Raw genomic sequence first — 12,346 nt, 5'->3', positions numbered from 1 at the left:
ATAGATACTATTCTCTAACAGTTCTGAATGACTGTGAAAGGGCAAGTGTGAAATGGAGTGACATCAGAATGTGGCTCTGCTGATTTATAATTCAGGCAGAAAAAGGACATTTATTCTGCCTCCATTCTTTTATTACAATATTTAAAAAAGACCCACCCTTATTTTATAACTCAGAATTTCTCAAATGTTTTCACTGAAAATCTCTTTGTAAATTGAATGCTGAGGTTATCTTTTTATAGTAAAAAAAATTAGTTTTCTTTGGCCATATTGTAAAACAAAGGATTTGATAGCCCAAGTTCAAAGAAAGGAAGAGGTTTTAAAATGAAATCTTCCAGGTTGTTCAGAGAATTTGGAAAGGTGGAAGCTTGTGTCTCCTGCTTGAAAGGTGTCAGGCTTTTGGGTTTAAAAAAAACAAATGTTTGGGGCATCTGGTTGGCTCAGTTGGTTAAGCATCCAACTGTTGATTTTGGCTCAGGTCATGATCTCACAGTCCATGAGTTTGAGCCCCAGGGAGGACACTGTGTTGGCAGCACAGAGCCTGCTTGGGATTCTCTCTCTCCCTCTCCCTCTCCCTCTCCCTCTCCCTCTCCCTCTCCCTCTCCCTCTCCCTCCTTCCCCTGCTTGCACTCTCTCTCCCTGTCTGTCAAAATAAGTAAACATTAAAAAAATTAAAAGACAAAAACCAAATGTTTGTGAACAAGGAAAAATGTATTCAATTGTATTAGAGATAGTTTTCTCAAAAAATGAACTTTTTTTAAATTAAGTTTTTTTGTTTGATTCCAGTATGATTATATACAGTGTTATATTAGTTTTGGGTGTACAGTATAGTGATTCAACAGTTCTGCACATTACTCAGTGCTCGTCATGATAAGTTTACTCTTCATCCCCTTCACCTATACACCCGTCCCCACCCACCTCCCCCCTGGTAACCATCAGTTTGTTCTCTGTAGTTAAGAGTCTGTTTCTTGGTTTGTGTCTCTTTTTTCCTTTGTTCATCTGTTTTGTTACTTATATTCCACATATGAATGAAATCATATGGTATTTGTCTTTCTCTGACTGACTTATTTCACTTAGCATTTAAAAATGAACTCTTGGTTTGACTTTGCTTCATTTGGTGAATTTGAATGACCAGGAGGGGGCAGCAGATTTTCATCATTACTTAAACTTGGTCAAAACACTGATTTTAAAATTACACGGGAAGACTTAAATTTTAACAAAGCCAGTGGCATACTGATTTGGGGAGAGGTGAGGAGTACTTATGTCTAGTTCTTAGAGCATCATCATGGGTCTTTCTTGGCTTTATCATTTTTTTTTCCTTAAATGGTTTTATTTAGGTTCTTAAATCTTATCAGTAGTATTTCTCAAATTTCTGTGTGTCTTTTTTTAATTTCCTTCCCATTCCCTTCTTCATCTAGTTTCTTTTATTATTGTTGGTTATAGTAACTACAGAAACTTACAGTAGCCATTCTATGACAGTAACTAGAATAAGGTAGTAAGAGGCAGTTGTTGAAAATACTTTTTTCTATGTGTACTTCTGTGACTATCTCATCTTTGTCTTATGCTTTTCTCTTCTTTCATATTTCTTGATCTGGTATTTCTTTTTTTTTCTTTCTATTTCTACCACGTCAGGCATGTCATTTACTGTCAGCATTTCACAGATATTTTTTATTCCTGTACCGTATAAGGCTAACAGGGTATTCTTACAGCTGTCTGTGACCCTAAGTGTCACTCTGGATGAGACTGATACTCTGTTTATAATAGCAACTCAAATTAATTTGGATTCAAGGACAGCCGAAGCTTTAAATTTTTAGGAAATACTATTCAATTACAAAAATAAAAGATGCTTAATGTGGGAAATTTGGAAGAAAGTAGAAAAGGATAAATAAATAAAATCATTTGCAATGCCATTACCACTTAACTCTTAAAATTTAATATTCTAATTCCAGTATTTTCCCATAAACCTATGTTCAAATATATTCTGTGTTGTTTAATGTTCTCACCAGTGATTTTCTAATAATTTTTGGTGTCTGCCTGTTGTATCACATAGATATACCATAATTTACCCAAGTCCATAGTATTGGTTTGTGGTTTTTTCTTCAGTATACCTCCTTGTGCATTTTGATTTTTTTCCTTTAGCTGACCTTTTTGTAAGTACAATTACTTGGTCAAAGGGAGTAAGAGCTTTCTGTTGGCTCTCAATATCGATGAATTGATGTCCACAAAGGACCGTCCAGTCTTAGCAAATATCGATGAATTGATGTCCACAAAGGACCGTCCAGTCTTAGCTCTCAACGGTGATGCGTGGGGAGCTAGTTTTCTCACACTCTCTTCAGTCCTATGTCTTATTATAAAACAAACAAGGCAACAACAGAAACGACCCTGCTGTAGTTTTCAGTTTTGAAGATAGAAATTTTCTCTCCTTCCAGATTGCCCCGATTCCTGACTTTTCACATTAATCTTCATTGATTCTTGGCTTGTGCTTGTTTTATTATCAAAAAAATTGTTTCTTCATGGCCTATGCTTTAGCAGCTCAGAGTGGTTCCTAATAAAAATAAAAATGAAATAGCTGCTCGTGATTGGGCATTAAAGCTGGGTGCTTTACAAATGTTAGCTCGTTTAATCCCCACACTAATTCTGGAGGTAGGAGATACTATTCTCATTTTACAAGGAAGATATTTTAAGATGTCATTTACTGTTTGCCTTTGTGTTTATGGAGCCTGACCTAGCACCTGGCACCTCAGATGAGTATAATACTTGTTACGTGAACATTAGATAAATATTTGTCAGCTCATTTCATATTTTGGAATCTTCTCTGGATAGCATATGGTAACAGATGTACTATCATATATCGATATCTATTAATATTACTAGTATGTTGTAGCTTCATTATTTTATTATTTATTAAAGGAAACATGCAAGTCCAAACCGGAACAGAGTGCTTTTATTATGTGAGAGGGAATGAAATGCTCCCCGAGTGGCTAATCAGTAATACCGAAAATTGAATTTTTGTTTTGACAGTTCTTCTCTTGTGTGTCTTCTGAGCCGAGTGCCGTGGTTATACAATACCCAATGTTAAACTGAAAAATATCGATAGTGTCCAAAGAAGCAGCTCAAGTGAATAATTTGCTTTATGTCTATCAGTCATATAGACATTAAACTCTTCATGATTTTACAGTCCATGTACTTGAGATTGTGTCCAAACAGCCTGGGAGGTAGAGCGCTTGTAGAAGGGGAACAGCATTTTCCAACCGAATTTTCTGATTTTTGTACTTTGTTGCTTATTTCCAAATGAAAATAGAACAGAATGAAGTACATCAAAGCCAAACCAAAAATAATTTCTTTTTTTGCTTCGCAGTCAATTATTTGGCACCCACAAAGCACTGAAATGAGAAATGATAGTAAATGGACTGTGTGTTGTTATTGTGTTAGTTTTGTCTATTTTATGACCTTTCTTTTGTTTTCAGATTTATTTCTTATAGTTTGCTTGGAATGATGTGAATTAAGGGTCTCTTTAATGTAGCATACAGTTTTCATTATAGGGCTTAGTAACTTGAAAGGAACAGTCTTGGATAGTGTTGCGAATACTTTGTCTTGGGAGCTGGGAACTCCTCAGTCTGCCCAGGATAGTCTCATTAATCACTTGAGCAAGCAAAAAAAAGAAAGAAACAAACAAACAAAAGAAAGCCCTACACCCTAAGCATTTTTTGAAAATATGATGTTGCAATGGTAAATTCAGGGATGAAAAATAATTTAGTTTTGAAGAGACCACATGGAATTAGCTTAATGGTGATATAATTGTGGATATGTGTTTAACAAGTTGACTTTGATTGTTAAACTACTGTGTGGTTCCCTTTCTTTCTCCTGAAGATGCCATTAGAAGTGGGTAAACATTAATTAAATGTCCTCAGAAATTCTTCTCCTCCATTCAGTTTTATAGGGAGAGAAGAATGGTTCCTTTTACACCAAGTTAGAGTAAAGTGGTCATATCCTTGTACATCTGTCCCTCTGCAGGACTGGGTGATGCAGGTGATGGAACCATTTTGTGTGTTTCACTTTTTAAAAATTATCTATGAGCTGGGGCACCTGGGTGCTCAGTCGGATGAATGTCCGACTTTAGTTCAGGTCATGATCTCGTGGTTTGTGAGTTCGAACCCCGTGTCGGGCTCTGTGCTGACAGCTCCGAGCCTGGAGCTGCTTTGGATTCTGTGGATTCTCTCTCTCTGCCCCTCCCCTGCTCATGCTCATGCTCATGCTCTCTCTCTCTCTCTCTCTCTCTCTCTCTCTCTCTCAAGAATAAATAAACATTTAAAAAAATTTAAAACAAGAAAAAAGTTATCTATGACAGAAATATCTCTATGTCTGAAATACTCCTTTGAATCAAATGTTTTTTAATCTTTCAAATTTTTATTTAAATTCTAGTTACTTAACATACAGTGTAGTATTGGTTTCAGGAGTAGAATTTAGTGATCATCACTTACATATAACACCCAGTGCTCAACACACATACCCTCTTTTATACCCATCACCTATTTAACCCACCCCTTACCCACCTTTCCTCCAGCAACCTGCAGTTTATCTTCTGTAGTTAAGAATCTCTTATGGTTTCTCTTTCTCTCTCTTTTTTCCCCTTCTTCTATGTCCATCTGTTTTGTTTCTTCAATTCTACATATGAGTGAAATCAGATGGTAGTTGTCTTTCTCTGAATGATTTATTCCGCGTAGCATAATACACTCTAGGTCTATCCACGTCGTTGAAAATGGCAAGATTTCATTCTTTTTGGTGGCTGAGTAATATCCCATTGTATGTATATACCACATCTTCTTTATCCATTCATCAGTCGATGCACATTCCTTTGATTTAGTTTTTAAGGCAAACATTTATTTGGTAGAACATATTTCTGTTAATTTCAGAATCTTCTAATTCAAAACTAGAAAGGATTAACAAAATCAACAAATGTTGAATGTTTGGAAGTCTCAGGCCTGGCTATTTGGATTTTCAATAAAACCTGGATTTAAGTATAGGAGGTTGGGTTAAGAATTTAAATCTTTATGTCAGATTGGGACTCTATACCTAAATAAAACCATTATCAATTTTTCTCTGGCCCTCTTGTCTGTTCATAAATATATAAAGATATTCTGGACTTTATTTTGTATGTGATAATCTTAGACAAGTTTACCAGAGTTTGGGCTCTGTAAAATGCGAATGCTGTGTCTGATAAGTGAGCTTAGGTCAAAAAGGATAATTACAATTCTGGCAACATTTGGATCTATCCTCTTTATGTTATTGATATGCCGCCTTTAGTCAGGTATGGCTCTCTGTTCATTGTCTCTGCACCTTGTCCTCCCTGCCTCTACCTCTGTCCCACTTCAGACGTGTATGTTCACGTCTGCATGAGGGTGGTAGCAGGCTGGGCTGTCTTCGTGTGGGTTGTCATGTTTTTTTCTCCTAGTGTGTTTACTTGTCCCTGGAAATCCCAGGTGCTTTTCATTCTTTAAGAATACAGTATTGTCTTTTTTTTTTTTTTAAGTAATAGATTTCATTTATATAGCTTTTACATGGTATACACATTGGATCAATCATATGTTTATTATAGCCCTTTCAGAAGTGAGAAATCCAGTGCTGATCATGTAGAATGACTGCTTTGTTCATGTACAGTGATCTGCATTTTTTTTTAAGCTTATTTATTTATTTTGAGAGGGAGGGGAGGGACAGAGAGAGAGGTAGAGACAGAGAATCCTAAGCAGGCTCTGCATTGTCAGCACAGTGCCTGATGTGGGCGAGAACTCACGAACCGTGAGATCGTGACCTGAGCCAAAACCAAGAATTAGACGCCCAACCGACTGAGCCACTCAGGCATCCCTGCAGTGATTTGAATTCTTAAAAGGCATTTGCTTCTTGTCTTTTACCACCACAGCTCCAGAGGTCTACAAATGAACTATTGTAGAAACCAGACCTGTGATTTTTTCACATGATTCACTTGTGTGGCACATTGTTGGATGATTGTAAATGAGCATGCCTTCCTCTTATTTTTTTTCCCCAAGATTTTTTTTTTAGTTAAAAGGGTGGGTACAAGTTTTAATGAAATGGTGTATGAACTTACTCGTCTACCTTTTTGGAAGTAAAATATTTTAGGAACCTAATGATGAATCCAGTCACTTCTGTTACTGCTTCCTGGAGCTGTACGTAGTTGGTTTGGAAAAGAAGAACGAATCAACTCCCGCATTTCTTTTTTTTCTTGACGACAGAGGGCAGCAGACTCCTAAATGATGTGAATTCCTATCCTTTGGATTCCTCCCTGTTGGAACTGGTAGCAGGATTCACCTGAGAGATCTATAGAGTCACCTTGTAAAATTTCTCATAGATACCGTTCTCTTTCACTCTGGTGAAATACATATGGAGGTAGAACTTGCTTAATCAGAACACAGACAGTAATAACTGGATCTGAATTTCATTAGTTTCTTAATGTTACTGGTAATTTTCCATTAAATTCTTTCTTAAAATTAACTTTTATTGAAAACATGTCAGTGTGCAGTTGACTTTATAGATGTGATCTATGTGATTTTTTTAGATGATCAAATAAAAAACCTCTTTAAGTGATTGTGAATATTGTATACATTGGATACAGTAAGTTACATAGATTAAAACTTTCAAAAAGTTATGTAGATTAAACTCTCACAGCTGCTTATTTTGTTCTCCAGGCAATGAATCGCTCCCTGGCTAATGTGATTCTTGGAGGCTACGGTACCACTTCAACAGCTGGTGGAAAACCCATGGAAATTTCTGGCACACATACAGAAATCAACCTTGACAATGCAATTGACATGATTCGTGAAGCTAATAGCATTATTATTACTCCAGGTAAAAAACCAAAAGCGAAAAGTAAACAACCTATAAGAGCTGCTGGAATTTATTGTATTAATACAGTTTCTTATAACAGGAAAAAAATTGAATTGGAACTTATTATTTTTTGAAAATGTAATGGAAACATAGAAACAACCCTCTGATTACCAAGTAAAAAATGGTGAGAATCCTTGGCTTAGGTTAATATTTTGGGAATCATATAGAGATTTTACAAACTGATGTAGAGGGTTCTCGCCATGTCTTTCTCTGATTCTGTACAAATGTTTTAGTCATCTTTGAGTCTTGGTTATTTTTTTCTCAATGATCATTTTTGGGATTACTGTGAGTATTAAATTAGAAATAGTGTATGAAAGTATCTAGCTCACTCATTAGACTCAATAAATGCTAATAAATGTTAATCTCTTTCTTATCAACAGTAAATATTTTAAAAAATCATTGAGAATCATGTGATTTCTAATAAGATGAGGTAACATGACCTAATAGAAAGAACCTGATCTGGGAGTCACAACGCCTCATTTTTGTTCTTAATTTTACCTCCAACAATTGACATGACATTGACTAAGTCATTTAATCTCCTAGCCCCAATCCCTAATTTTTCTCAGGTTTAGTTTAGTTTTTCTTTAATCCTACCCCAGAATTCTGTGGTATTACAGGTAATATATTGGCTTCAGATTAGGATTTTAACTCTATCATGCTATCGTAAGAGTTTTCTAAAAAGGAAATCTATTGATTTGACAAGTCTAGAAGTTTTCTTTCATTTCTAGTCCTGTTAACAGATTGCCCCCCCCCCCTTTTTTTTTTTTGGCCTAAAAATATGTTTTGAAGGGGCGCCTGGGTGGCTCAGTCAGTTAAGCGTCTGACTTCGGCTCAGGTCATGATCTTGAGGTCTGAGAGTTCGAGCCCCGCGTCGGGCTCTGTGCTGACAGCTCAGAGCCTGGAGCCTGCTTCAGATTCTCTGTCTCCCTCTCTCTCTGCTCCCCACTCACACTCTCTCTCTCTCTCTCTCTCTCTCAAAAATGAATAAACATGAAAAACAATTTTTAAATATGTTTTGATCAAGGGAGAAATTGTAGTTTATAAGATTTCAAAATAAAAGTCACATTCTTCTGTGTCCTTCATGTTCTTTGCAGGCTATGGTCTCTGTGCAGCCAAAGCGCAGTACCCCATCGCAGACTTGGTGAAGATGCTCGCTGAACAGGGCAAGAAAGTCAGGTCAGTGCTTATAGTGCCTGGTTTGCAGCACGTGTGTGAGAGGAAAGGAAAATAGAGGACTCACGTTTAGATGACTTTCTTACAGTATGTAATCCCAGGTAAAGAAACTGAGTTGTCAAAACCCTATTCCAGCCTTAGTCTTGCTACCTAGTTGCACTGTCTCTAATACCACAGAACCTAAATACAGCTCCATTTTAGAAAGGGAAACTTTATTATACCGAATTCTGGGATTTTTGTTAAAGGGGTAAAACAGAAGTCCTGTTTCTGGTTGGATTTGGGGAAGGAGGTCACACAAAGCATTAGAACCACATCAGGTTGTACCTTTTGGTTTCTCTTGTTCCCACTGACTGAAGAAAAACATCTCAAATGAGAGGTCTTTGTAGAGTGAGTGGGACCCAGTGGTGATCCCGTGGGCTGATTAATGTTTGACTGCGTTCGCTCTCCTATTCTTATGGCAAAGACTATTGAAATTGTTTTTTTCCTAAAGCCATACGTTTTTTGAAATATGGATTAGGGCAGTAGCTGTCCCTGTTACTTGGCATTTGGGCACTAGACTCTGCCCTTGAGAGGATCTTGAACACAATGAGGAAGTTGAGGACTCTGCAATTCTAGATTATTCTCAGGACCTTGGATAAAGGGTTTGAGGGATGTAAAGGGGGGGCCAGTGGGTGACAAACCCTTGCAGTACTTTGTATCTGGCTTATGCACCTTTGGATCCCTATTTTGGAACTCTGCTGCCGGGAGTCAGTGAAGAGACTGTCTGGAGGACTGTCCTCCCAGGGGGGAGGGATACCTGTTTCCTCTTGAGTAGAGAAGCTGTTCTCTAGCAGTTTCATTGACATAGTATCATAAGTCAGAGAGACAAGCCAACTCTATTATCAAATAAAGTTAGTTTGTTCACCTGAAAGTTAATGTATGTTGACAAAACTGTTAATGTCTGTTCATGAAAATCCCTTTTAGATGTCTATCTTATACTTTTTCTGGGGAAGATGATAAGAATAAGCCTAACCACGTGCCTAGAACTAATCAGAGCTAGTCAGAGTGTCTACACAAGACTGAATCCTGAATGTCCCAGCTATTAATAGTGGTGAAGAGACTTAGCCGATGATACAAGGGGATCTAACATTTTAGCATCAGCTACATTTTTTTTCTTTCCTTCCTTCCTTCCTTCCTCCCTTCCTCCCTCCCTCCCTCCCTCCCTCCCTCCCTCCCTCCCTCCCTCCCTTCCTCCCTCCCTTCCTTCCTTCCTTCCTTCCTTCCTTCCTTCCTTCCTTCCCTCCTTCCCCACTCTCTGCCTTCCTGCAATCCATAGTTAGTCTGTGTTTTTCAAATACAGAGAGTCAAAATACAATTTGGTGGTAGGACCAGCTTTTCTGTGATGTAGATGTTACCATGTTTAGTGTAATCTTCGAGGAATTGAAGATCGAAGATGAGAAAAATCACTGGCTTTGTTTTTTGATTTTCACATATGAAGTCTCATTTTGGTCACTGATTCCCATCTTCTTATCCGGTATTGTACAGGGCCGCCCTTTCAGTCATACGTTTGCCACTTAAGGCATTTGCAGACCTACACAAGGAATGGATGTGTTAAAGAATCTTTTATGATTTTCCTAAAAAGAAATTGTTTCTCTTTTATTCAGTCCACATGTGAGAAGTCTAACGTATTAGTAATGCCTTCTATCACCACAAATGTTTAGGACGTGAGTGGCAATCTTAATGAAGTAGAGAAAGATAGCTTTCCTGTCTTAGTTCTCCTTTGGGAAGGGATGATTAATTTGACATACCTCCCTTATTACCCACGGACCAGCCTATATTAACCAGACAGCTTGGAAAATCAGTCCAGGGTGAGGTGGATGCAAAGTTGGGGAGCATCGTGACTATAGGGTAGTTTGACAGAAGCAGGATGTGAGGGGAGAGGACTAAGAGGGATGGAAAAAATGATAATAAAAAATGAAAATAAAAAATGATGAGACAAATGAAATTTCAGTTTCTGACCTAATTAAAATGTGATTTTGATCCATGAGGACATAACAAAAATTGTTGTTTTAGGTTGATTTCTGTTAGACTGCATGGGAAAAATAATTACTTAAGATGTATGGGAGATATTTAATTAAACATATATGAATAGTTTCTCAGTTATAATTTGTGTTTTATTGAAGTAATTTTGTGAACAGAATATCAGACTTTATGTGAGAGAGAGTTCCGTCGTTTTACTGAGAACGTTTTACTGAGAGAGTTCAGTTTTTTACTGTGATCTGTTGAATTTTCACCATGGGCTTCATATGCAAATCTCATGTTTGAGTTAAATGGAAGCAAAGTGTTCTTGCTAACACAGTGACAGTGGATTATCCTATTTTTCCTTTCTAGTTTCTGAGTGGGTTTTTTTTTTTTCTTAACTGAAAGGGAGTCATAGAAATTGTTGATTTTGTCTCATGTGTATTATCATCTTTTCCTGGGAGAAATGCAGATTTTTTTGATGAAGTTAGGAATATGTCTATCTGTAGATGCCGGCTTTCTTCTTCTTCTTCTTCTTCTTTTTTTTTTTTTTTAGGAGACAAATGTCTGTTTGCATGAGATGGCTGCAGCATTACCTCGTATTTTAATGAAATAAATCTGTATTTACAGTTAGCAGTAATTTCGTCCTTTCATCACTCTGTGGAGCTCCCACGGTGTTCATTGAGCACAGCTGCTGGGCCTCTGGTGTCAGTAGATCTTTGTGCCTCAGGACCCCAGCATGCCTAGCATCCAGATGTGGTGACATATTCGCACACATACCCCATGGAAATGTGCCAGTGAGGACATACGATTGTCATCAATTAGTTATGCCCAAGTGGTGCCAAGAAAAATTGCATCTGTCATACAGTCTGTCTGGCTTCATGGCCCATGATTGATTTAGAGACACTCCTGTTTTCCTTTCCTTTGGCTACAGTCATAACATACTCACCGGGAGCTGAGATTGCATAATGCAGCACATGACATTTCATGACAAGAGCTCCTTTCCGAACGGCATGAATGTTCACTGACTTAGACTTTCTCTAGTGGCCAGTACATTGTTGCTTCCCAGTTGGCCAGAACGCCTCTATAGCTTCCCTAACCTCTGCTTGATCTCTAAAAGCATTTTATTACCAAAATCTTACACTACAAAAATGCATTTTTTTTTCTCTTTATTTCCCAATCTTTGGATCAATACGATGGGCTTTTCATTATAAAGCAGAGATAGTGTTCCCAGTGAGTAATTCTTAGAAAGAGGTGTAATTTTTTTCTGTTTGCAATTAATCACTGCTGGATTTTCTTTTCAGAAAGCCATATTGCTTGGCTCACCACAGAAGTCTTTTGAATTTGTGAAACCACCTTTCAGTTTCTCTGATTTACTGACTGATACTATGTATTGCTTTCCTATTAATGTTCAACTACATCTTTCTGTTAATAATTTGTTGGTAGAAATTTATACTAGGGATTGGGATTCAAGGGTGCATAAGCCCAATTCCCACTCTCAAATGTTTATAGTTATGAGGAAAACAAATCTGTACACAAATGAATCCATGAATGAATTCCATTTAATGTGATAGTATGCTAGGAAAAGTAGAGTGGAAGGAAGATCAGAATGCAGAGGAGAGGAGTAGGTAATTAACCAGGGGACCTTTGAAACCTCTTGTGCTACTCAGAACATGAATTTTTTGCAGGTTTTTAAAAACATTTACTCTTTTTAATTCTCTGTCTAAACACATCCAGCTGCCATTGGTATTTGCGGTTTAACAGTGCTTTACAGTCTCGTGTGGCATGGCTATCGGTTTAAATATGTTATTTTTTGCTAAGGAATCCGTTCTTTGAAGATAGTTGAAGATGAAATATTTTGTCAGTCTAACTGGATTTTCTTGTTTTTCATGGATTACATATAATTCAAGTAAACAGAGTTCAGCCTTCTTGGATTTGTTATGTATTGGGATGCAGGAAGAGATAGGACATTCAGATTTATAAGGTAATAAAGGCACATGCTTCTGAAGAGAATAGATATTAATTAGGCCTGATAAAATATTCTGAAATTTGAGTAACGAAAGAAGACATTTTATTTAGCATTTCAGCGACAACTTGCAATACATTCTTTTTAGACATGACTATTCATGTTCATGACCATTCACTGAACAGATAGTTATATAGTGTTTGGTGCCAGGCACCGTTCTAGGTCCTGAGAATAGGTCCTTGAGTACACGGATGAAAATTCTGCGTATTCACAGTGAAATGTACATTCACGGGGAGGTTATATCATAGGCTT

At 37.3% G+C, this 12,346-nt stretch overlaps 1 protein-coding gene across 3 annotated transcripts in view; it reads left to right on the top strand.

The window, feature by feature from the left end:
* Positions 1-12,346, top strand: part of NNT (nicotinamide nucleotide transhydrogenase) — a 95,165-nt gene that overhangs the window by 64,336 nt on the left and 18,483 nt on the right. For all 3 annotated transcript variants that reach the window (XM_049648101.1, XM_049648100.1, XM_049648102.1), the window contains 2 exons: positions 6,699-6,858; positions 7,992-8,073. In XM_049648101.1, coding sequence (XP_049504058.1) covers positions 6,699-6,858; positions 7,992-8,073 — 242 coding nt within the window. The remainder of the gene's footprint in view (positions 1-6,698; positions 6,859-7,991; positions 8,074-12,346) is intronic.

This window comes from Panthera uncia (genome assembly GCF_023721935.1).
Source record: "Panthera uncia isolate 11264 chromosome A1 unlocalized genomic scaffold, Puncia_PCG_1.0 HiC_scaffold_17, whole genome shotgun sequence".
Taxonomy (NCBI): Eukaryota; Metazoa; Chordata; class Mammalia; order Carnivora; family Felidae; genus Panthera; species Panthera uncia.
This window is presented reverse-complemented; position numbering and strand designations above follow the sequence as displayed.